The 24,210-nt window shown below is 36.4% G+C and overlaps 1 protein-coding gene across 6 annotated transcripts in view; it reads left to right on the top strand.

The window, feature by feature from the left end:
• Positions 1-24,210, top strand: part of LOC109427318 (calcium uniporter protein, mitochondrial) — a 548,952-nt gene that overhangs the window by 509,962 nt on the left and 14,780 nt on the right. For all 6 annotated transcript variants that reach the window (XM_062853636.1, XM_062853635.1, XM_062853634.1 and 3 more), the window contains 3 exons: positions 525-630; positions 12,532-12,633; positions 12,703-12,906. In XM_062853636.1, the coding sequence (XP_062709620.1) occupies positions 525-630; positions 12,532-12,633; positions 12,703-12,906 (412 nt within the window). The remainder of the gene's footprint in view (positions 1-524; positions 631-12,531; positions 12,634-12,702; positions 12,907-24,210) is intronic.

The following is a 24,210-nucleotide window of genomic DNA, read 5'->3' as shown; positions in this document are numbered from 1 at the left end:
CTTTAACCACCTCAGTCTCACACTTTTGTGGAACGGAAAAAAATATCCACATGTAACCTTGACAAGTTGGCAAACCCCATTTCATGCAAATCAAGTCAGCAAACTCATTGAAAGTCACTTTTGGGAGCCGGGAACTGCGCAACTACACATACAATTGGTACTGTTGGCTGGTTGGCGCGAAAGTTTTCCACCAAAAAATCGGCAACAACTGCGAAGTGCTTTCCTTCTCGAGGTTTTTGATAAATGACTGCCGCGCGTAGCTCCAGCGCGGGAGTCAGCTGTCGTCGTCCCGGTGCGGTGGCGGTAGGCAGCTATCCAAATGCACCGAGAAATTAGCAACAATCGTCGTTACAATTATGCAAAGTAGGTGGTTGGTTCTTTGCGTGGGGAGGGGAGATAGAAGCAATTCAATGGGCTTCGCGGTGATTTGGATGTTTTACGACGGTTGGCATTTTTTTTTCTTCCGTCTGCGGGTTGGCAATCATTTGTAATAATTTTTGGTTTATTTTTCGGTTTCTTTGCAGGTTGCACCTCAACGACAGACAATACTACGTGAGACCACCGAAACGGGATAGAATTACCTCAGAAGAACTGACCCGGCTGGGCGACGTGCAAGCACTGGTGGCGCAGGTAAACTTTCTCTCTCTCGAGTTCTCGAGTAATTAAGTGGGGTTTTGTGTCAAGTTACGTATCTCTCGGAATGTTTCGAGGGTCTGTGAATACTGCATTATTATTCGTTTTAATGGGGAAAATTTAGATGTTATAAAGATGATTTATTGTTCACTGTCAGTGAGCAATACTTGTACCCCGTTCGTATGGTTTAGCGTCACGACATAATTGTCGGACGTGTTTTTGAGCTCGGTTTTCGTTAGTCTTACTTGATGTTCTTCTAGTTTTCCAAAATGTTGAGAGCTCTTAAAAGACGTTGCCAAATAAACGGCTTGGTAGCCTAATGACTACCTCAGAGCGTTCCAGGTTCAATCCCTGGTTCGTATTTTTCTGTCTACTTTCTTCCTCTTCTCTAAATCAGAGCGCTCAATTTTAATCACAGATTTTTGATTAAAAATAGTGATTAATCGAAATTTTCATAAATATATAAATATATAAATATTTAGAGTCTAAATATACATTTCACGTAGGGTACGGGGCCGGCTTTGGGCACATTCTTTATGAGAGCTGAATATTGTTTGTTCTGTCACTTTCTGGTCAAACTCCGTGGCTTTCACAGCTTTAATTATAGAACGAGAATAAGATCTACTAGTCAAAAAATAATTCATGCAATAATTAGCAAAATGTTGTCTAGTCTAAGGACTGTATCGGAAATTAACTATATATGTTCAAAACATCCTAAAAAACAATTTATTCAAGTTATAAATAATTTTATTTTTTGAGGTACTATATAAATCCTCAGAAAAAGGAATGGCACTTTTGCTTTTGTAAAAATAATTATTTTACATGGTCATCAATCTCAAAGTTTAAACGCATGATCTTGAAATTTTGGACACCTCTTAAAAATTTGAAATTGCGGAAAAAATGGAAATTTTTTTGATTTTTGAAAATATTTTAGCGCAAATATATTCTTTCCCAGATTGCTCATAATATAGGAAAAAAAAATATTCAAGAAAAAATTCGACTCCATTTTAGCGCAATGAAAAAAGGTCATTTTTCAGGGACCCTATTTTTTGATGCTTATTCAAAGCACGATTACGCAAATAAAAAATATATCAAATTGATGATTCATTTTTTTTAATTGGAAATGTTTTTAAACTCAACGACGAGGTAGCTTTAGTAGAGAACGGAATTGTATAACCTTTGAAGATATTTAAAACAGACTGTCAAAGTTCGACAAAAAATTAGTGTTTTTTTAGGACAGGTCATTTTTTAAATGTTGAGGGTTTTTCGATCATAAATATTTTTTTTAAGTTGGTGTTCGGTGATATGTTATGTGTACATAACTGCTAACAATAATTAATATTTTTTGAATTTTTCGCCGTACAAGTTTTATTCGCTATAGGTTATTGAAACGCTGAAAAATCTTTAAAAAACAACAATTTGTCCAAAACTTTAATTTGTGAGATGTATTCATTCTACAATATTTTCAATAATGCTAAACATTTTTCAAATTTTTTCAGGCTGTTCTAAACTTAACTGTATTGTGAAGATTTGATAGAAGAACCGAAATGATAAGACCAAACATGCTTCGAGATAGAGCATCCTGAATGTTTATAGTTAATTTCCGATACACTCCTTAGTCTACACTTACACAGCTATTCATTGAAAGAATCTTGGAGAATGATAGAATCGACTACTTTTTAAATCATTTTTCTTGTCTTTGTGTTTGTCTTGTCTATTTAAATGCTTGCAGTACATCGGAGATGTATTATGAGCACTAAAGTGGCTAGGCCTACTGTGTCATGTTATTAAAAAAATCTGTAGACTTCAAAGCATAAGTTGATTCTACATCTACATTGAAGCCATAGACCGGGGACATCTAGTACCGTTACGAAAAATAGAACATAATCGATGGGAGTGACGTTGCTAAGAAGGTTAATGTCACTCCTTGGTCCACAGCTACCCCGTGCGTCTTGGCCCAAATGCCAAAGTTTAAGCGCATTTACTCGCTCTCTGAAACGAGTAAATTTAAACATAAAGTAACACATTATGATTGTGTTCAAATTAAAAAATAAACATGATGACAAATAGGAAATAACTCACCAAACTATCTGGTTTGACTTCAGCAATTCGAAGAACACAAATTTAGCATGTGGAATTCTGTTTTTTTCAATCACTATTTGAACGATCTTTATAAGAAAAAAGGCAGTGAAGAAAATAATTTTAGTTAAATACGCTTGCATCGGCCATTTCACGATCCCACCACAAACGTAATGGACACATTCTACCGTGACGTTACAACGTTTTGACGCCTTTTTTGACAGATTTTTCACTATAACTCGTAAATTTGGCCTTAAACCCTCAAATATTTTTGCATATTCGGATTCCTTGTAAAATTTCCCATAAGTTTGATCTGTGGAACAAATAGTTTTCATCGGAAAAGTATGTTAAAAATAAGAATGAGTAGCGTGACGTTACAACGTTGAATGTCGTCACGGTAGAATGTGTCAATGAAGCCCGTAAATAGCCCCATTCGCAGACGAAAAAAAAAACCGTTCTCGACATTTTTTATTGCAAATTTAGTCTGGCTAAGCGTTGTCGCTTGATGTAGTTATTTGTAAAACATTATCTTTCCAGATGGCACTAGAGTGAGCATAGTGTCTTTCACTGAAAATCTTGGCCCAGTAAAAATCGTACAAGTAATTGAGAGCAGCTTATTTAACAAAATCGGTTCGGAATCATTTCACTAGGATTTCTTCATGGATTTTTTCACAAATAATTTCATGAATTTATTTTCTGATTCCCTCAAAACGTCTTCGAAGATCTTCCAATAATTTCTTCTGATTGGTGTTCTACCGAAATTCCATCAATAATTGCTCCAGGGATTTCGATAGATACCTCCAGGATTTGCCCTTGAGATTTTTACTAGGATTTGGAATTCTTCCGAAATTCTTCCAGGAATTAAGATTTCTCCAAGAATTTATTCCGGGATTCCTACAGGAATTCTTTCCGAGATTCCTTTAGAAATTCCTTATGAAATTCCCGGGAAATTACTCCCGGGACTTCTTCTATGTTCGCGAGAGTACTTTGATGACCTAAAACATCTTTGTAAATCACTATTCTACAAATCCTTCTTGTATAGGTCTGTAGGATGACGCACCCCATCAGTATTGCACACTTATAGATCTTAAGGCCTATATTCCCAAGAGTACTTGGAAGACCTAGATCATCTTTGGAAATTAGCATTCTAGTAAACTATCTTCATGTGGACTTCTTCCTTTTCGCGAGAGTTCTTTGATGACCTAGAACATCTTTTGAAATCATTACTGTACAAATTTATTTTTCATGGCTCTGTAGTGTTGTATCGTATCAGTAATGTAATAACAACCCATCAACCACACTTTTAGATCTTAAGAGCTATATTCGCGAGAGTACTTGGATGTTCTAGAACATCCTTGGAAATCAAGACTCTTCCATGGACCTGTAGGATGTTGCACCGCAGCAGTAATGTATCAAAAGTCCATTGATTATGCTTATTGATCTTAAGGCGAAACTGGATCCATTTCCTCGGTTTTCGTACACATGTAGAGTATGGATCAAGGTATCCCCTGATTTTTTTTTCAGGTGGAAAATGTTTTTCGTTTTTTCAGAAACCATTTTTAAACAAAATTTCACTAAAAAAATGGTTTCTGCAAAAACGAATCTCCTGATTTTTTTCCTCCTGGAAAAAAATCAGGAGATGGGTATTGTACCATTTGGGCAGGTGTTTCTATTTTGGATACTTGCCGCTATAACTAGGTCAATTTCAAACCGATTCATTTGAATTTTTGTACAGAGTTAGATACTGTACGTGCCTAACTCTATACAAAATTTCAAATCAATCGGTTTGAAATTGATTTAGTTATAGCGGCAAGTGCCCTAAATAGGTGCACCTGCAAAAATGGTACAAGACCCTACCTTGATCCATACTCTACATGTGTACGAAAACCGATTTTAAAAATATTGCTCCGTTATTTTATAAAAAATCAAAAACCAAAAAAATGAGAAAATGCTTCCAGTTTCGCCTTAAGGCCTTTACTCGCGAAAGATCTAGGATTATCTAGAAGATCTTTGAAAATAACTTCTCTATAGAACCGTGCTCCACTTTTTTTATTTTTATTATACTTGTAGGTAGTTCTCTACAGAACCATGTTTCATAGACCTATAGGATGTTACACGGCATCAATAATGTAACAATAACCCATTCATTTTGCGTATAGATCTTGAAGCCTTTACTCGTGGAAGTTCTTGAATGCACCAACTTCGCTGCAGGAATATGCTCCATAGGCCTGTAGGATGTTACTGCCCTAATGTTACACCGTATCAGTAATGTAACAAAAATACACCGATTAAGCTTGTAGATATTACACACTTTACTCGGAAAAGAGTACTCTACAGAACCATGCTCCATGGACTTGAAGGATGTTGCAATGCATCAGTAAAGTAAAAATAATCCAATGATTTCTTGTAGATCTTAAGGCCTTAACTCGCGAAAGTTCTTGGATTACCTAGAACATCTATGAAATTACATCACTATAGAACCGTATTCTATAAATCTGTATGATGTTACGCCGTAGCAGTAATGTAACAACAAATGATTGATAACGCTAGTAGATCTTCCGGCTATTACTTGCGGAAGTTCTTGGATGCCTAGAACATATGTACTGAACCGTGGGAGCATAGTTCTTAGCAGAACCATGCTCCATGGACCTATAGGATATTACACGGCATCAGTAAAGTGGCAACAACCCATTGATTTCGCTTATAGATCTTAAGGCCTTTATTCGCGGAAGTTCTCGGATGCCCTAGAACATCCTTGAAAACAAATTCTCTTCAGAATTATGCTCCATGGACCTGTAGGATGTTACACCGTATCAGTAATGTGACTAGTAGATTCAGGCGTTTACTTGCGGAATCTCTTGGATGGCCTCGAACACATTCGCAGAACCATGCACCAAGGACCTTCAGGATATTAAAGCGCATCAGTAATGTAACATTTCATTATTATACGTGTAGACCATAAGGCCTTTACTTGCGGAAGTTCTTGGATGATCTAGAAATTTGTTGGATAGTAGATATCTACAAAACCATGCTTCATGGACCTATAAGGTGTTACACGGCATCAGTAATGTAGCAATAACCCATTGATTTTGCTTATAGATCTTAAGACCTTTACTCGCGGATGTTCTTCGATGCCCTAAAACAACGTTGAAAACTACTTCTCTTCAGAACTGTGCTTCTTGGGTCTGTAGGATGTTACACCATATCAGTAATGTAAGAAATAGCCATATATTTTGCTTGTAGATCTTAAATTCTTCACTCGCGGAAGTTCTTGGATGACTCAGAACATCTTTGGAAAGTAGTTTTCTACAGAACCATGTTCCATGGATCGGTTGGATGTTACACCCCATCAGCAATTTAGCAACAATTATTTGATTACGCTCGTAGATTTTCAGGCCTTTACTCGTGGAAGCTCTTGGAGGTCCTACAATATATTTGAAAAGTACGTCTCTAAAGAACTATGCTCCCTGGACTTGTAGGACGTTACAATGCATCAGTAATGCGACAACATACCATTGATAACGCTTGTAGATATGCTTCTTTACTCGTGGAAGTTCTTGGAGGACCTAGAACATCTTTGGAAATTAGTTCCTTACAGAAACATGGTTCATAGACCTGTAGGATGTTACAACGAATCAGTAATGTAACAACAATCCATTAATTACGCTTGTAAAAATTAAGGCCTATACTCGTGGGAGTTATTGGAGGACCTAGATCATTTTTGGAACGGTTCTCTACATAACCATGTTCCAAGGACCTGTAGAATCTTGCACCGTATTGGTCATGTAAGGGACCGTTCGTAAACCACGTAGACTTTTTGGGGGAAGGGGGGGGGGTCTGACCAAAGTCTACGCTCCATACAAATTTCAAAGCCCTCGTAGACTTTTTGTTTGGACAAAAGTCTACGAGGAAGGAGGGGGGTCTGAATGGCCAAATTTTGGTCTACGTGGTTTATGAACAGCCCCTAAAATCAATCCATTGATTACGCTTGTAGATCTTAAGACCTTAACTCGCGCAAGTTCTTGGAGGACCTAGAACATCTTTGGAAATTATTTCGCAACAGAATTATGCTCCCTGGACCTGTAGGACATTACACTGCATCAGTAATGTGACAACAATCCATTGATAACGCCTGAGATCTTCGAGATATTTTCTCGTGGAAGTTCTTGGAGGACCTAGAATTTCTTTGGAAATTAGATCTTTAAGCCCAGTTTCGTGTTCAAAAGGAATCGCTCAAGAAAATTCTTGACCGGCTCCTGGCAGAAACTTTCTACAGTGACTGCCATTTGAATTGTCATTTCTTCGCAATTGCGTACTGCGATCGAAGAAAATCGGTTTCTTGGGCGATTCAGCAAAGGAATTTCCCATACATCAAGATAGGCCGAGAAATTCCTTTTGAACTGGAAACAGCTTTTTACAGTAAAATGGTTCATGGACCTGTAGGATGTTGTATCGTATCAGTGATGTAACAAAAATCCATCGATTACGCTTGTAGATCTTAAGGTGCTTACTTACGAAAGTCCTTGGATATCCTAATTTCTTGGATAACCTAGAACATCTTTAAATTAGCTCTTTACAGAGCCATACTCCAGCAACCCCCTTTAGTAAAAAGCCCTTCAAACGCCCCCCCCCCCAACCACCACACATCCCTTCTGAATCCTACAGACCTCTTACATCATCATCCGCCCCCACCTTCTACCACTCTTCAATCACCTTGCAACCCTTTCCCATCAATCCCCTTCCACCCTTTTAGTAAGAGTTCCCTTCTGGACACTTAGCGCGAGAAAGTTGACAACCCCGTGTTAATTATTCGAGAAACCGTATAAACAAGCCGTGTAAAAAATAGTGTAAAAAAAGACCTTAGTGTACAGTTGGCTCTTCTATTAGACGCTGCCGCCCACTATACGCCCACCGCATTTTCCAGGCTGTCTTCTAAAGCTATGTTCATTTAGAATCCGGAATGACAAAATCACGTATATCTTAAGGATGGATAACAAACATAAAAGGTGAAGCCCTCAAAACAAAGGTTATTTATTGTACTTTCATGGAAAAATATCATTGAAATTATTTATTTTTATTTTTCACACATTTTCTCACTTTTTCAGTGTCGACCTCTCTAAAAATCTGCACAACTATAGTAAATTTTAGCAACAACCCCTTCCGCACGTTTGTTCAACAATCAGGTCCTGAGTGTCCTGAGTGCCTTGACTAGTCTGACTAGGATTCCGAAGAAAAATTGCCAAACTTTTTTTTTATTGCGAAATGAGGGGCAATTCAGTGAATTGAGAAAACGCGAAATTTGAGTGTTTTTTTCGTTGATAAACACTACCCATCTGTGACGATACCACTGAACGTCTCCGGCTGTCATGGCAGCTCATCAAAATAGGTAAAACCTCTACATATCCCTTGTGTGCGTTTTTGAAAAGCAGCACGCGATTCTTGAGGCTGTCATCCTTGTATGAATTGGTTCTCATCATCTTGTTGCGAAAAAAACCATGCCCAGAGTTCGAACTTCTTGCCAAATCTTCAAATTCAAAGCAGATTTATCAATGAACCCAAGCTTTTTTCTTCCTTATGCCATGGTTAACAACATCTGTGCACATAACACATAATGGTTTTGACGATATTAACATTTTTCGCGACTGTCGTACCTGACCACGCTAAATTTTCAACGTGTTTGTGCAAGATTTTTTTCCTCCTCTTGTCTTCAATCTGAAATAACTTTTCACTCGTTGCAAGAAAATCGATGAAATTTTCACCATTTAAAGAGGATTAGTGTATGATCAGAGTGCTGCAAAAGAATGATGATTATGTTCATTGAGAGCGCCCCTAGAAAATGTGACATGATTCCGGATTCTAAGTGAACATAGCTTTAACCAATTTAGTTCATTTTTTGTATGTGATGAATCTATAGTAAGCACTAACTGAGCTGAAAAAATCAGCTGGATTGGATGCAGGACAGCTGCGGAATTGCAGTGGGCGTAAAGTGGTTGGCAGCGTCTAATAGGAAACTCGACTGTAATAAGCATCCCGATGTACATCATATGTGCATGCTCACTAGCGGCACCTAATGATAGAGCTACTTATCAAAGGTCTCATTAACTGAAAATGTTTGGCCTACCAAACAACTGTACCGAAGACACCAACTCAATAAGTATTCTGAGATATGTGAGACATAAATTCTATCAACGTTACGTCTGTTTGTCTGTAATTTCTCTTTGGAGCCACCGGACATAAATATCTACTCGTTTACTGAAGTACGATTTACCCCATTGTTTGGGTTCACCTTGTCTGCTTATTTAGGTACGTTCCATTCTATTGTCCAGGGGCCTTTTTGAATGTTCTCTAGCGCTACCTAGTGGAAAGTTCTCGAATTAAGTAGTTCATCACTGGATACCCGAGCAAATTCTGACAGCAGATTTAAACGAATTTCTTTGTTGCAAATTATGATAACTCAGGTTGTTTTCATTTTGGTCGTTAACGGTTAAACGGTTAAAACATTAAAAATGAAAGCAGGAAAATATTTTTATTATAGCAACACTTCCTGATATCACTGATAGCAAATTGATAACTGTTCTTGCTATCAGTGAGGAAAAAAATAAATCGCTATATGAAGAGTTTTTTGGTTGATACCACTACATAAATGCAATAAAGCAATTACGCTCATGACATATTCCTTGAAATTATTATTTTAATTATTAGCTAAAAATTCATTACCAAAAAGAATTTTTAAACATATTTGCTGAAAGCATCATCCTTTTAAAAATATAAGGATTACGAGATACACGAGAATATATTTTGGGATCCAAAAGATCCAGGGTCGGACCTTTATTTGATTTATAGTCGAGTCTCCTATTAGACGCTACCACCCACTTTACGCTTACCACAATTTCTCAGCTGGCTTACATGTAATCCAGCTGATTTTTTCAGTGTAGTTAGTGCTTACTATAGACTCATCATACAGACGAGCTTGGTGGTCTAGTGGCTACCGCTTCTGATTCATATGCAGAAGGTCCTGGGTTCAATCCCTGGCTCGTCCCTTTCCTCCTACTTTGTATCTTTCTATCTACTTTCTCTCTCACTCTCTCTCTCCTACATATATGTACATCTCATGTATATTCGTATGTTCGTAGCGACCGCTAGAACCAGAAACGGATTGAAAAAGCCGTTTCCCGTCCTTCCAACTTTCATCATAGCACAGTGTCAAGACTCATCATACACAATAAATGAACTTGATTCGTTAAAGGACAGCCAGGAAAACTCGGTAGGCGTAAAGTAGGTGGCAACGTTTAATAGAAGACTCGACTATAGGTAGAATCCATTTAGATAAAGATTTAGCCAGTTCCTAAGAGTAGCAAATCCTTGGTGAATTCTTTGTCATTTTTTGTAAAGTTTTCGAAAGGCTATGAATAGTTCTAATACTACACCTTAGAGTACATTCGCACTCTTCCACCTGAGCACTACTTCATTTTTACCGACAGTCTAAGCTCTCTAGAGGCTGTTCGGTCAATGAAACCGATGAAGCACTCAGCGTACTTCCTGAAAGGAATACGCCAAGTCTTGAGCGCTTTGTCCAAACGCTCATACATCATCACCATAGCTTGGGTCCCTTCACATTGCTCAATTCCGGGCAATGAGAAAGCGGACTCTCTGGCTAAGGTAGGCGCTAGCGTTAGGCGATATAGCGTCAAATCGCCTGATCAGCTGGCAACACAAATGGAGAGATGGAGAGATGGGTAGATGGTTGCACTCCACAGGTGTCGAAGAAGCCATGGTTCAAAAAGTTGGATTTAGGCCGCGATTTCATTAGTGTGATGTGTCGGCTGATGTCCAACCACTATTTATTGAACGCACATACCTTCCGTATTGGGCTCTCAGAAAGCAATCTCTGTGTCTGTGGTAAGCCTGGTAAGCCACGCCAGGGTGTCGAACATGTCGTGTGGGGATGCATTGAGTATCGTGAGGTCAGATCTAAGCTGCATGAAATTCTCCGGGTCCGAGGAAAACAACAGAAACCCGTTAGAGAAGTGTTGGCAGGACATGATTTGGAATATATGAACCTGATTTACCAGTTTTTGAAATGTGTTGATGTCAGAGTTTGATGTAGTACGTTCGTTGTTTTCGTTGTTCGCCCCTGTCTGTCGTCACCTCCCTTCCGTTTGTCCTCTTCTTGTCGTTTTCTACCGATAAAGTCCTTTCTTTTTGATTTCGTTACAGATATGGACAATTTGTCACATCAATAATGTTTTAGTATAAGTTAGCAAATAATTTAGTTTTAAACCCATAAATCCGTCCTTCCCAATTTCATTTTTTTTTTAATCCTTAACCTCGAAACAGCCGCGAGTACTTCGGCTTCCCAAACTAACATAGTTTTACGGCAGTAATAAATTGTAAAATGTAAAATCATTGTAAAAACACAAGATTTCGGCTCAGTTATGCCCATGTGGCGCCCGAGCCTTCCAAATAAACAAATAAGAAAAAAATAATAATTCTTGGGTATTTTTTTCGTGACTTTTTGATAGATTCTTAAGGCCTCATTACACAGTTGCACTACAAATCAAGTTATGGCAATCTTGGATGTATGTTGACCTTCTATGCTAAACTTTTATTAATGTGTAATAGGGCCTTAATGGAACCTACAGTGAGTGAACCACTCTTTTAAACGAATGTGTAAGGGAAACAACACTTTTATTAATAAAAAAGATATTCTTAAAATCGTAATATCAATTGCTACTCTTTTCTCGCATTGGCCGTTGCTCAAACAACATCATTTTCAATATCTTACCTAAATCTCAAAACCATCATCAACGCCATCTGTTTTAATAATCTACCATCATCTCGGGTTTTCGATAATAATTATTTACCCCTTCTCACTGTCATTTCAACTCGCCAGCCTAACAAAACGGCTTTCATCGCAAATATTAGCTCTATATTCCTTTCCCCTCAAACCGTTTCCAAAATTAAAATTAACCTTTCCCTAATATTTTATTTCCGCAAACAGAGGCCCAGATTAACCCACACCTCTGTGGTACCTACTCCTTTCTTTCACGTCCCACCACTTTTTTTTTCTATCAAATTACATCGGATCGCGCGAATGGGAGGGTTGCTCCGGAAATGGAAAACATCAGAGTTACAGTATCAACAGAAAAAAAAACTTTTCCGGACAGAAAAAAAAACTGTCTGAGCCCATCATTTGCAAAGATCTCCCGGGCCGGATGGCCCTGTCGGTTTGGAGGAAACATGATAGCCTGGCAAATGCAGCTCCTCAAAGTTTTAATTTAGTGCAAATTGGTTTCCTCTCATTGACACTCGGCTGGTCCCGAACAGGGGTGGAAATAACTGAAAAGTTACGAATTATGGTTATCCTTTATGTAGAACTACCTTCCTTAGGTGTCGAAGGACTGTGAAGTGTGAAATTAATTAGTGCTTTTATTAACTTACTTTTAAAGAAGTACATATTGTTGAGTTGCTGTTTTTTTTCAACGTAGTTTTTTGATGAAACTACCAAAATCTGTATTTCAATACTTGCCTTGAATGTTTTGACCTCAGATTTTATATAATAGGGTGTTTGATGTTGATATTTTTGACAAGCCGCTGTATGTATATTTGTATCACATATCTACGTTTACAACACACTCTGTTATAAAATGCATTTGAAGTAATAAAATCGCTTATTATAGTTTAGTTATTCTCTTCCGATCGGGATAGTAACTTCTTCTCACGATTATCGGTTGCCGTAACTTAAGTCGACAGTTTTGCAAGTGCACTTTCATTCATTATTTTTCTACCCTTCTGCTCCCCCCTTTTCTCTCGCCACAGCTCTACGAAGCACTCAACGTTAGCGAACACCAAATTAGGAAAGAACGAGAACTGAACAGCAAACTGGAGGAACTGAACGAGAAGCTGGGACCCCTGGAAGTGGTAAGATGCACCCCAGAGAATTTCCTTCATAAAGCTTTCGTCCAAAACTCTCATCTTTCCCAATTGCAGAAAAAGACCGAACTGGACCAGAAGGCGGCCCGACGTACCAGCATGCTGACCTGGGTCGGGCTGGGGCTGATGTCGGTGCAGTTCGGGGTGCTGGCGCGGTTAACCTGGTGGGAGTACTCCTGGGACATCATGGAACCGGTGACGTATTTCGTGACCTACGGAACGGCGATGGCCGCGTACGCTTACTTCGTTCTGACCAAGCAGGTGAGTGTGGGTGAAGGAGCATAGCGTGATTATGGACAAGCTTTTCAGGATAACTCTAGTTGAATGAATCGATTAGTACCGAATTTCTCCACCACGTTGCTCCAATATGTACAGAAACATAGCACTTGCTTTTTCACTGATCTTCCCTTCTCAAGAGATTATACCTCTAGGAGTATCTTTAGAAATACCTCAAATGTTTTCTTCAAAAATATTTCCAAAGATTTTTATAAAATTAATGCTGAAAAGGCTTTTGACTAATTCCCGTCTATGTAAGCACCGACCAATAATGATTGAATTTATTCTTGCACCTCGCCCCAACGACTCATGGCTAATTTGATATCAATTACTAATTTATAAATTAGCTTCCATATCATGTAAAAAATATTGTTAAAGAACTACAATTGCCTTAAAATAATAAAATAAAATAATCATACCGCGAATTCTATTTCCGTCTAGTCCATGTCTATTTCAGGCAAAACCTGAATTCAATTCCCAGCACATCTACTACGTGTCACTATGGTACATAGGATGGCCAAAATTATTATTTGACCGTAGGTTCTTGTACCGACTTTTCGAACCCTCTAAGTAGAATACCCTCTATGAATGAGTGTAATCAGTTTCGTACCTTTTAATTCCGCCCTATGTTGCTTATCCTTTGACAGATACGCGTATTTCGACTACCACTTGTAATCTTCCTCAGTGGATAACTGACACTGAGGAAGATTACAAGTGGTAGTCGAAATACGCGTATCTGTCAAAGGATAAGCAACATAGGGCGGAATTAAAAGGTACGAAACTGATTACACTCATTCATATTGACCGTAGGTGTTTATTCGAAAAATCGGTATTTTAAACCCAAATCAAATCATGTGTTCCAAGTACGATTAAGCAGAAAGCTTTAAAATTAAGATGAATGTAGCTTTAGAATAACGACCAAAGTATTTCAATTAATATTTTTGCCCACCATATCATGCTACGCCATCACAGTGCTGCGAAGAAATCTTTCTCTGTAGTTGTGAAATACAATGTTTCGTATGCAGACAATAGGACAGATAGGTAAAGTACTAGATTTGTAGTAATGAGCTGAATTTTAGTATGGTGAGAAGGCCAATTCTCTGTTTCTGCAAAGAAATGGTGTAAAAAGCGTGGGTATTATGATTCCTTGCCTAATTTGATGTTGTTTGAGCAAAACTTTGGGTAACAGTGTTGTTGTTTTCTCCATTTCTTGCAACATAAACAACATAGTTATCCAAAGTTTTGCTCAAACAGCATCAAATTAGGCAAGGAATCATAATACCCACGCTTTTTGCACCATTTCTTTGCAGAAACGGAGAACTGACCTTCTTACCATACACAAATTCAGCTAATTACTACAAATCTAGTACTACACCGGCCGTGCCCCATTCACGCACCCATTTCTGCAGCTGTGCAATACAACTTGTAAGTACCACAGAGCTTTTGTGGGGTATGATTTGAGGATTGATTCAACAAGTGAATCTGGCGAAGTAAAAATTGTACGGCGATGAAAATCAATTCGGCTAGCTTTGGTGCAGTTGCCTTCGTCGTACGCTAATTTCTTCAGGTTTTTATAACCCTTCAGTAGTCGCGCTGTTGCATTTTGTACAACACTTAAAGGAATGCTAGCTTGTTATACATATGGTGCCGACAGCGCGACTTTCCGAAGGATTCGAATATTTCTAGCAATTTCTAACAAGTGAAAAGGTCCCAAGTGCTTTTTGTAAACAAACATGTTTCGGTCGCTATAGGGCACATCTCGATCCAGACACGCATATCAACCCCCTTATCAGAAAGAGCAATCTTCGGGCTATCTGTTAAGGGTGTTGATTTTCGTTAGTGGATGTAGTGGGACTTTAAAGCGACCGCAACATGTTTGTTTACAAGAAGCACTTAGGCACTTTTCACATGTTACGCTAGATTTTTAGATATCCTCCATGGGATATTGCCTCAGGGTCACTTCCAGTTATGTCTTCGCTTCTTCATATTATTTATACGGAAAAAAAATCCAGCATTTTTTTCTTATTTTTGAATACTTCCAATAATGTTATCTAAGGATAAACTTTCATTTACTGATATATTCAGAGATTCCTCCAAGCAAGTCACGTGCGATTATTTTACACCGTGTCCAATAAGTTCTCATACAAAATCAATTTCATTTCATTTCACATCTGTAGTAAGGTTTTTTAAGGTTTTTTATTTTTTTTGAAAGGCCAACTAACATACACCAAATACAGCGTAAGTTTCGGAATTAACTGTCCTTTATCCTGCTCTGCTGATCGCTTATGTGTCGTAAGTCCATTTCAGCTGGCACGCACGCCATTTCATTGGTATTTCGTCGTATATAACGAGTTATTGTTTTAAGTTGAAACTAATTAGGTTCCTATCCTCCCCATTGCTAGTTGCAACTATGACCAGAAGAGAAAAAATATGAGGTCCTGTAATGGTGAAGTACGGAGCAGTTTTATTGTGTACAAAATAAAACGTAAATTAAACAAAAATATGCATTTACCTGTTTTAATGAGATTTGTTGTGTTAAAGAAGCATGGGCGCATCTTATCTGGTTGATTCACACCATTCTCACTTATAAAACATGCTTGTATTCCTATTGTGGTATTTTTTTAAATTTATGTTTTATGATGTTTATCTTTGATATAACGGTTATTTTCATGAGAATCAGCCCAAGTTGAGCTTACTTGCAAATTTCTTACCATATCATCACTAAAACTGTATTGTTTAACCTTAGTATATCCATTTGGTACATAACTTAGAATACTAACACAAAATTTATCCTCATGGCCTCTATTTCGCTACCGTAGAATGAAAAACATTTCGGATAATTTTCTCGCGTGCCGGAGAAAACGGATTTCAGAAAACGGAAGTGTACTGCTAGGCTTATAAAAACAAATAGAAAATAAAGTTATTCTAAACCATATGCTTTATTCAATCAGTATTATGTGGGCTTTCAATACATGTATTCATTTTGAAACTTTGAATCACATATGTGAAATAAAATGATATTTTCTAAATTTGTATTTTGTATGAGAACTTATTGGACACGGTGTATAATACCCCAGGATTGGACAAAAAAGCTCAAACTTTTTTCGAAGACACAGTGTGTGTTTAATTGACAAATTGAGAGATAAATTTGTGAAAAAATTACCATTTGTTTTGGTGGGATTCGAACCCACGACTCCGTATCGCTAGTCCGGCGCTTTAACCAACTAAGCCACAGAACAAGTTACAACTCTGTAGTCGCAGTCGGTCGTTTGAGCATGCGACCGCGTTGAGTGCTCAACGCATACTGATTTCGCACTGACCATTCGGTCGGTGAAGAAGCATGCGGCCGTAGGGCATCAAATCTCATTGCATAAATAATTCGCTCGCGCCCATCATTTCGAAGGCTCAACCGCGAGAGTGTGGGAGATTGACATCTAAGCCGAAAGAGAGATAAAGTTGTAGAAGACAGACCCGGTTAGGGTGGTGCTTGGAATCCAATTTGACTTTCTATTTCACAGAGTTGTACCTTGTTCTGTGGCTTAGTTGGTTAAAGCGCCGGACTAGCAATACGGAGTCGTGGGTTCGAATCCTACCAAATCAAGTGGTATTTTTTTCACAAATTTATCTCTCAATTTGTCAATTAAACACACACTGTGTCTTCGAAAAAAGAACTGGGCGCGTCCTCTTTTTTTCATTGAATAGTGGCGTAATATTTTCAAAATCGGTTTCTATACACACTTAGAAAGATCAAGGTATCTCCTGATTAATTTTTCTAGGTGGAAAATATTTTTCGTTTTTCCAGAAACAATGTTTTTCTAAATTTTCTTCAAATATTGTTCACCGGGAAAAAAATCAGGAGACTATGATCCTTTCTCTAAATGTGTATGAAAACCGATTTTGAAAATATTGCTCTGTTATTTAATAGAAAATAAAAAATGGGGAAAAGTATTCAGTTTTGCCTTAAGGCGAAACTGGAAGCATTTCCTCACTTTTTGGTTTTTGATTTTTTATTAAATAACGAAGCAATATTTTCAAAATCGGTTTTCGTACACATGTAGAGAATGGATCAAGGTATCTTCTGATTTTTTTCGCAGTAGAAAATGTTTATCGTTTTTGCAGAAACCATTTTTGAACAAAATTTCACAAAAAAATGCTTTTTGAAAAAATGGAAAACTTTTTCAACACGAAAAAAAATCAGAAGATACACTGATCCATACTCTACATGTGTACGAAAATCGTTTTTGAAAATATTGCTTCGTTATTTAAAAAAAAAATCAAAAACTGAAAAATGAGGAAATGTTTCTAGTTTTGCCTTAAGGGTAAAAGCGGTTAAACTCTTGTTTAGGCATACTCATGGGTAAAGCTTGTTAAAACTCATGGCGGAATTTTCTAAGATTGAAAATTTCTCAGCCAGATTCGTGAATATATGTCGGACAATATCTTCATGACAAATAAAAAACAATCATGCAGATTCTCATGGATATTTTGGAAAGAATTACTGGTTTGTTTTCTAATTTTTTTTCATTGATTATTTTAAGATTAATCTATGAATTTTACATGAATTCAGAACTTTCTGAAAACTGCAAAAGGTGCTTTGTGGTATTAATTCTGGACTTTTTTCTGCTACTCCACCTGGAGAATTTCTATGATTTCTTCTACTTTTTTTCTAGGCTTTTTGAGTTTTTTCTTGTGGGGTCTCTCCATTTTCAGCGAATATTTTTTCTTCTGAAATATATCCTGGACTTTCCTCCAGTTATTTAGAGAATTTACTATGCGTGTGTGTTTTTTTTTTCAAAAGGTTGTTCGGAAATTATTCGAGGCGTTTTCTTAATAATTTCTTCTAGAATTTCTCCACAGATTCCTTCTAATATTTTTTAAAGAGTTTCTTTTGAGCAGGGCTGCATTTAGGTGGGGGTGTCCAGGGGCATAGCCCCGGGCCCCTACAAAATTTCACTTCGTAAATAAAAATTTGGGGCAAGGAAATCAGATAGTGCAAGTAACATTCTCTAAATTCCGTTTTCTAACCCAGCAAACCAGAAGTCATATAAGGATGTAAGTCTAAAGTTTTATTAATGGACACATTAAGTTAGAATTATAGAAGGTGCAATAACAGATTCGATTAAATCGTATACGAAACTCACAATTTTATCCGATTTCATGTGGTAGCATTAGCCATTTCAACTCTGCGTAAACAATTTTACAACTTCAAGATGACATTCTAAAACAACTTCAAATGCACTTATTGCGACTCAATTGTAATCTTAAATGCGTGATTACATATGAGATCATATTTGTAAAAACAAAATTATACGGTGAAGGTATCGAGTTGGAGAGCCAGTGGTTTATGAAAAATAAGTGTTTTTGGGAACATTTTAATTTATTACATTCACCTACCTTTACGTGCTACTGTGGCAGCTTCTAGGGCAGCTCTGTTCAAGTACCGGCCCAGCCGTATGTGTGGATCAGAAGCCGCGCTGTTCTATGCAGAAGTTCCTCTTGTTCCCCGATCGGTTTATGCATTCAGCTGCTACCTCCAGCCTGATCTCAGCATAATTAATGAAATTCACGACACCACCATAATCTTTCACAATTTGTTTTCAATTTCACTAACATTTTTGCTGAAATCCACACTGTCAATCAAGAGATCGACACTACTTGTTGTTATTTTATTGTTTGTGAAAAAGAAATCATGCAAAAGGTCAAACTAAGTTACATATGAAATTATATAACACGATGAAAGAATTCGTCTTAAATTGTACATATCAAAATGATATTGTCAATGGTGTACGGATAGAGCAAATATGTGCATTTTAAATAATTGTTTTCAAACGAATAAATACCTACATAACTGAATTGTGACAAAGTAATACCAACCAATTTGTTTGATGGGTTTGAGTGCACAATTATTTCACCCAATACTGGTTCTTATGGCCAGCCTTCTAATTACTTTTATTTGCTTAAATTTAATGTTATACTACAGTCAATCATTGACACAGTGGTAGGGTATCTGAATAATGAGCTGCAGGTCGGAAAATATAGGCTCGGAAACTTTATTTTTTTTTATATTTGAACATGTGAAAATGGAATCGTATATATTGCCAAGCAAAGTTATAAGAAGAAGTTATATTACATGCCAAATGAGTTCGCCTGAAATTGTATAACTCAAAGTGGTTTTTTCAAAATGTACGTATATGGCCTCTAAATGTGTGCGAATAGAGCATATTTGATGCATCTTATACAATGCGTTTTGGAGTTCACTCAGCACAGTTGTAGCAGAGTTATGTGAATCAATTTGTTGGCTGGGAATAGAACTTCAAATTTAAAAAATCTACTGGAAAGGTGTTAGTGATATGTTGTGATTATTATTGGAAAAACTTCAGCAACTTAAGATATGTCAAATAACATGTTATTTTTTTTGCAGTTCAGTCTTGCTCAATAGCACAATTTATTTGTCTGGAACCCGGAAGGAAACTTACACCTAATCTGGAGGATCACTGAAGATTTATTACGAAAAAATAATGAAGCACTGCAAATGTACAATAAAATATAACATATTGTAGTGGAACACTACAAATGCGTAAGAAATTAGGACATCACAAATGTACACATACAACACAGAACATTAATTTTGCCCTGTTACCATAGTGGTTAACAATTTCCGATGACAGGATGACGAGGTTTCATATTTGTTGTTGGACCATCAGTCAATCCTGTAATCGTATTTTCTCTGGAAGGTTGCCTTTAGTTAGCAGCAATAGTTGCTTACATAGCTCGAGTTTTGTCTAGGAATTTCTAATCCTAAGGGGGCATACTGATTCGAGTTTCAATACAAGACCTTTACATGTTGATATCCCTGTTAGGGAACGATTCCCTTATCTCGTAGTTGGTTTTTGCTCGAAATGACCTAAATATAGGCTTTCAAAATGAGACTGGTGAATCCCATGATACTCCATTACGGCAGAGCGTTACAAATGTGCATTTAACTTGGCGAAATATTAACAGGTTAAAATAGACCACTTGTAATAGATTGCAGTCAAAACGTTGAACATTTATGTTTATTTCGGTTGAAAATTCTTGGAGGTATTTTGTAGCGTTCCTCGCGGAGTTCTTAGACAAAATGCAGAAATTTGACCCAAATTTTTTATTTTGATTGACATATAATTTTTGGTCATCTATCAATTTTAGATGTTTTGGAAGATGATTCTTTTTATTAACAATTATTGTTTTTTTTTCTTAATTTGTTTTTGAACATCGTTACACTTTTATATTGTTCCTGGAAGCCTTAAAATACCGATTTTTAAGAAGAAAACATTTATTGATTGCACAAGTTTACAAAATAAAACGAAAGTCGTGAACTTCTGTCAACGACCAAAATTTTTGAAGCACAATTTAGTGCTGATTTCGAAACCGACCTTCAAAAAATTTTAAGTAGAACAGTTTTTGAGTTTTAGCTCAATATCGAGTTTTGCAACTTTTCAAAATATGTAATTTACTAAAATTCAAATATATTGCGTTTTGTTCAATATATTTTAAATATTTTTCCATAAATTAAAAGCTGAATACAATACCATTCGATCATCTGAATACAGGTTTTGGGTCAGATTGATGAAATTCAAGATATTGGCGAGTTTTAGGGACAATCTTCTTAAATTTTAGCAAAATTTCCAAAATTTTTTGAAGAAATGTATTTTTTGCAACAAGAAAAAAACAACTTAAAAATTCTTTCTCGACGTTTATTTGACATATAATATGTAGGCGAGTTGCAGTAAAAATTTAAGCTCAATCGGAGCATTGATTACGAAGAATGAGATGTTTGAAGTGAGCGACTTTGCTTAAAAATAGAACAAAAATCGATTTCAAATCATCAACCTTGTATGGAAAGTCGAAAAAATTTCCGCTCTACTGTAATTTTTTTCTTTCGCGTTTTCGAACTCAGGGCATGATTCTACACCAAAAATGATCATCAGCTTACCGAGTTCAAAAATGCTGTAAACTAGTGTTGTTGTTGAAAAATTTCAAGTTTAATTTTTTTCATGGAAAATTTTATTTCCCGTTTAATTTTCAAGAAAATAATTTTAGAGTGCATTCAATTCTCCTAAACAATTTAACTATGATAGAATGATTGGGGGAAAATTTAAAATTTGTTTATTGTTTCGATTCAAAACAAACAGAAAAAAAAACATCTAAAAGATGACCAAAACATCATTTTTCAATAATTTAAAAAAATGTAAATAGGATAAATCGCCAATTTTCGCACATCTTAAAAACGCCAATTGTTTCACACTCCATGCTTTTCTCATGAGGTGTGCAACAATTGGCGAGTTTTAAGGGTGTGAGACAATTAACGATTTACCATACGCTTTAAAAGACATCTAAAACCATCCGTATATCTCGGATCAGGGTTCTTTGGCAAAAGGTTGAAGGTCAAAAGGTCGACGGTCAAAAGGTCGAAAGGACAAAAGGTCGAAGGGTCAAAAGGGTCTGGGTATAGTGTAACATTGTGTTTGGTCTACAATATACAAGTTAACTCAATGACAGGCCAAGAAAGCCCTTCAGTTAATAACTGTATAGTGTATAAGTGCTTAAAAGATTTTAGATTATTTTTGATCGTTTTTTTTCCTTCGACCTTTCGACCTTTTGACCACTTTTCATTTCGACCTTTTGTCCTACTTATTTTTTTTATTTCGACCTTTTCGACTTCCGAAGTTCGACCTTTTGACCTTCGGCCTTTTGTATATTACGATTGTTGATGATTTTCGGTGAAAACATACACTAAAACTCGATAATACATAAGGTTTCGGCCCTCAACTTCAGCCATCATCAGATATTTTATGCATCAATCGATTACCACCAGTTAGTATTGCCACCAGTTAGTATTGTGATCGATTGATGCATAAAATATCTGGTGATGGCTGAAGTTGAGGGCCGAAACGTTATGTACGTTAACTTTTCAACGGAAACCGGGAAGTGGATTTATCTTTCGGATATCGATTAATGAGGCCGTGACTTCGATAGCAATAAATTATGGCAGATTATTTGAAGCGTTTCAGCTTGAATTTCTCTATAAAAATTTTTGTTGAGTCCTTGTTTTTTTTTTGTCTGAGTTAAGAATGTCGAGAATACGCCGAGTTCCAAACAAAATGTCCAAGTTTCTTGAGAAAATTGTAAAAAAGAATTGTGTGGAAAAATTCTAATGCAGCTTGAGACAGTACACTGTATAATGATCCGAATCCACGTTTTAGCAGGAATAAATTTCCTATATCTGTTATCGTTAATTTAAGACGCTTAGTATCTTAAGGCGAAACTAGAAGCATTTTTTCATTTTTTCGGTTTTTGATTCTCTAGTTAATAACGAAGCAATATTTTCAAAATCGGTTTTCGTGCACATGTAGAGGATCAAGGTATCTTCTGATTTTTTTTTGAGGTGGAAAATGTTTTCCATTATTGCAAAAACCATTTTTTTGTGAAATTTTGTTCAAAAATGGTTTCTGCAAAAACGAAAAACATTTTTCACTACAAAAAAAATCAGGAGATATGTACCTTGATCCATACTCTACATGTGCACGAAAACCGATTTTGAAAATATTGCTTCGTTATTTAATAAAAAATCTAAAACCAAAAAGTGAGGAAATGCTTCCAGTTTCGCCTTAAGAGAAATTGTTAGCAGCAAATTTTCCCAAAATTTTTGATTAGCGTAGTCGACGTATACACGTTTTTAATTTGATGCCTTATGCAAACCAGTTATCCAACAAAGTTGTAGGCAATAAATAACATTGAACAACTTTGTCGAAGACACGTTTCATCTAACTCTGAAATTGAACGTAGTAGGCCAATTTTAAGTTTTGGCTTAGGGTAATTCCTGAAAAAAAAAGTTTTTTTTTTTCACAATAACTTCTTCGCTTGACTTTTTTTTGAGGATGTGACCTTCAGAACATTTGAAGAGCAAGTAGTAACGCATATTTGTTATGCACATAGCATGTTGCTAAGTCTTGTCAGTCACATGTTATGGAAATCTTTTGACTGAAAAACAAAGATATTTTGAATTTCCTGTATCCCATGGAGTAGGTACGATAAAAAGTTCTTAGGTGGCATTTGAAAGGTCACATATAAGGCCAAATTTGAAACAAAAATTACGAGAATGTTATTTTTTTAAATTGGAATAAATCGGCTTCAGAAATCCCCTTAAGAATCGAAAAACTGGATATTACTCATACAGTATGTCCCATAAAAAAATGCGAAAACTTATTTTTTTCGTCTAACGAATTTGGATGGAAGCTTTTCAATGCATAGGAATCACGCAGAAATAAGTACTCTTGAAAATGCCCATGTTTAGAAAACTGTTTGAAAACAGAAGCTTAGGAACCAAATACTAAAAAAAAATGGGCATATTTCAAAAGTCGTGTATTAGATTGATCAGCTAATAACTTCACACTGTTTGAAAATAAATGAAAATAATTTCTTGCTAATAATAATAAACCTACATTCATGATAGACACAAATACGTAGTACTTGAAAACAGTTTGGTGCATCATACATATTATTTTCTGAAAATTTTGATTTGTCGTACACTACAATTTTCAGTCAATGTTCCATAATTTAAAAGACAGGAAATTTTCTTTTTTGTTCAAACCACCAACGGACGCCTAAATACCTTATCAAGCTATGAAAGTGCTGTTCTTGAAATAAAATTCAATTGAATGTGACTGAGAGCAATTTTAAGAAATTAACAGCCTTCAAAAACGGCCTCTGAGGCGTGGACGTTTTTGAGATCCATATGTTCAACATTATTTTTTCAAAGATTTATGATTAAAATTACTAAATGTTTCCATGTCATTGTTAAATCAGTGTCTCGACTATATAATCCAATAGATAAATGCATGGTTTATCGATTGGAAGCAGGTGGACAATGTCTTCTAAAACTTTCGCATTTTTTTATGGGACATACTGTAGAATTTTATAGATAGGGTCATACTGTCTTCAGCAAAACTGTAGGTTCCTATCATACCTTCAAGTTCGCCATACATGACTTTTTTGTTAAACGTGAAGCAAAGCCAGGTTTTTGAAAGAATTTCAACCTGCTCTGTGACTTAGTTGGTTAAAGCGTAGTCTTGCGAATTCGGAGTTGTGAGTATGAGTCTCACCGGTGTGCCATTTTCTCGTAAGTTTATTTCTCTATATGTTAATATGTAATTAAGCTATCTTCTTATTACAAGTCATTACAAGTCTAATGACAATATGTACCAGATGTTTCAACAAATTCTGTATACACCATGTGCCAGTAAAAATGGA

The sequence above is a fragment of the Aedes albopictus genome, chromosome 2 (genome assembly GCF_035046485.1).
Source record: "Aedes albopictus strain Foshan chromosome 2, AalbF5, whole genome shotgun sequence".
In the NCBI taxonomy this organism is placed as follows: domain Eukaryota; kingdom Metazoa; phylum Arthropoda; class Insecta; order Diptera; family Culicidae; genus Aedes; species Aedes albopictus.
This window is presented reverse-complemented; position numbering and strand designations above follow the sequence as displayed.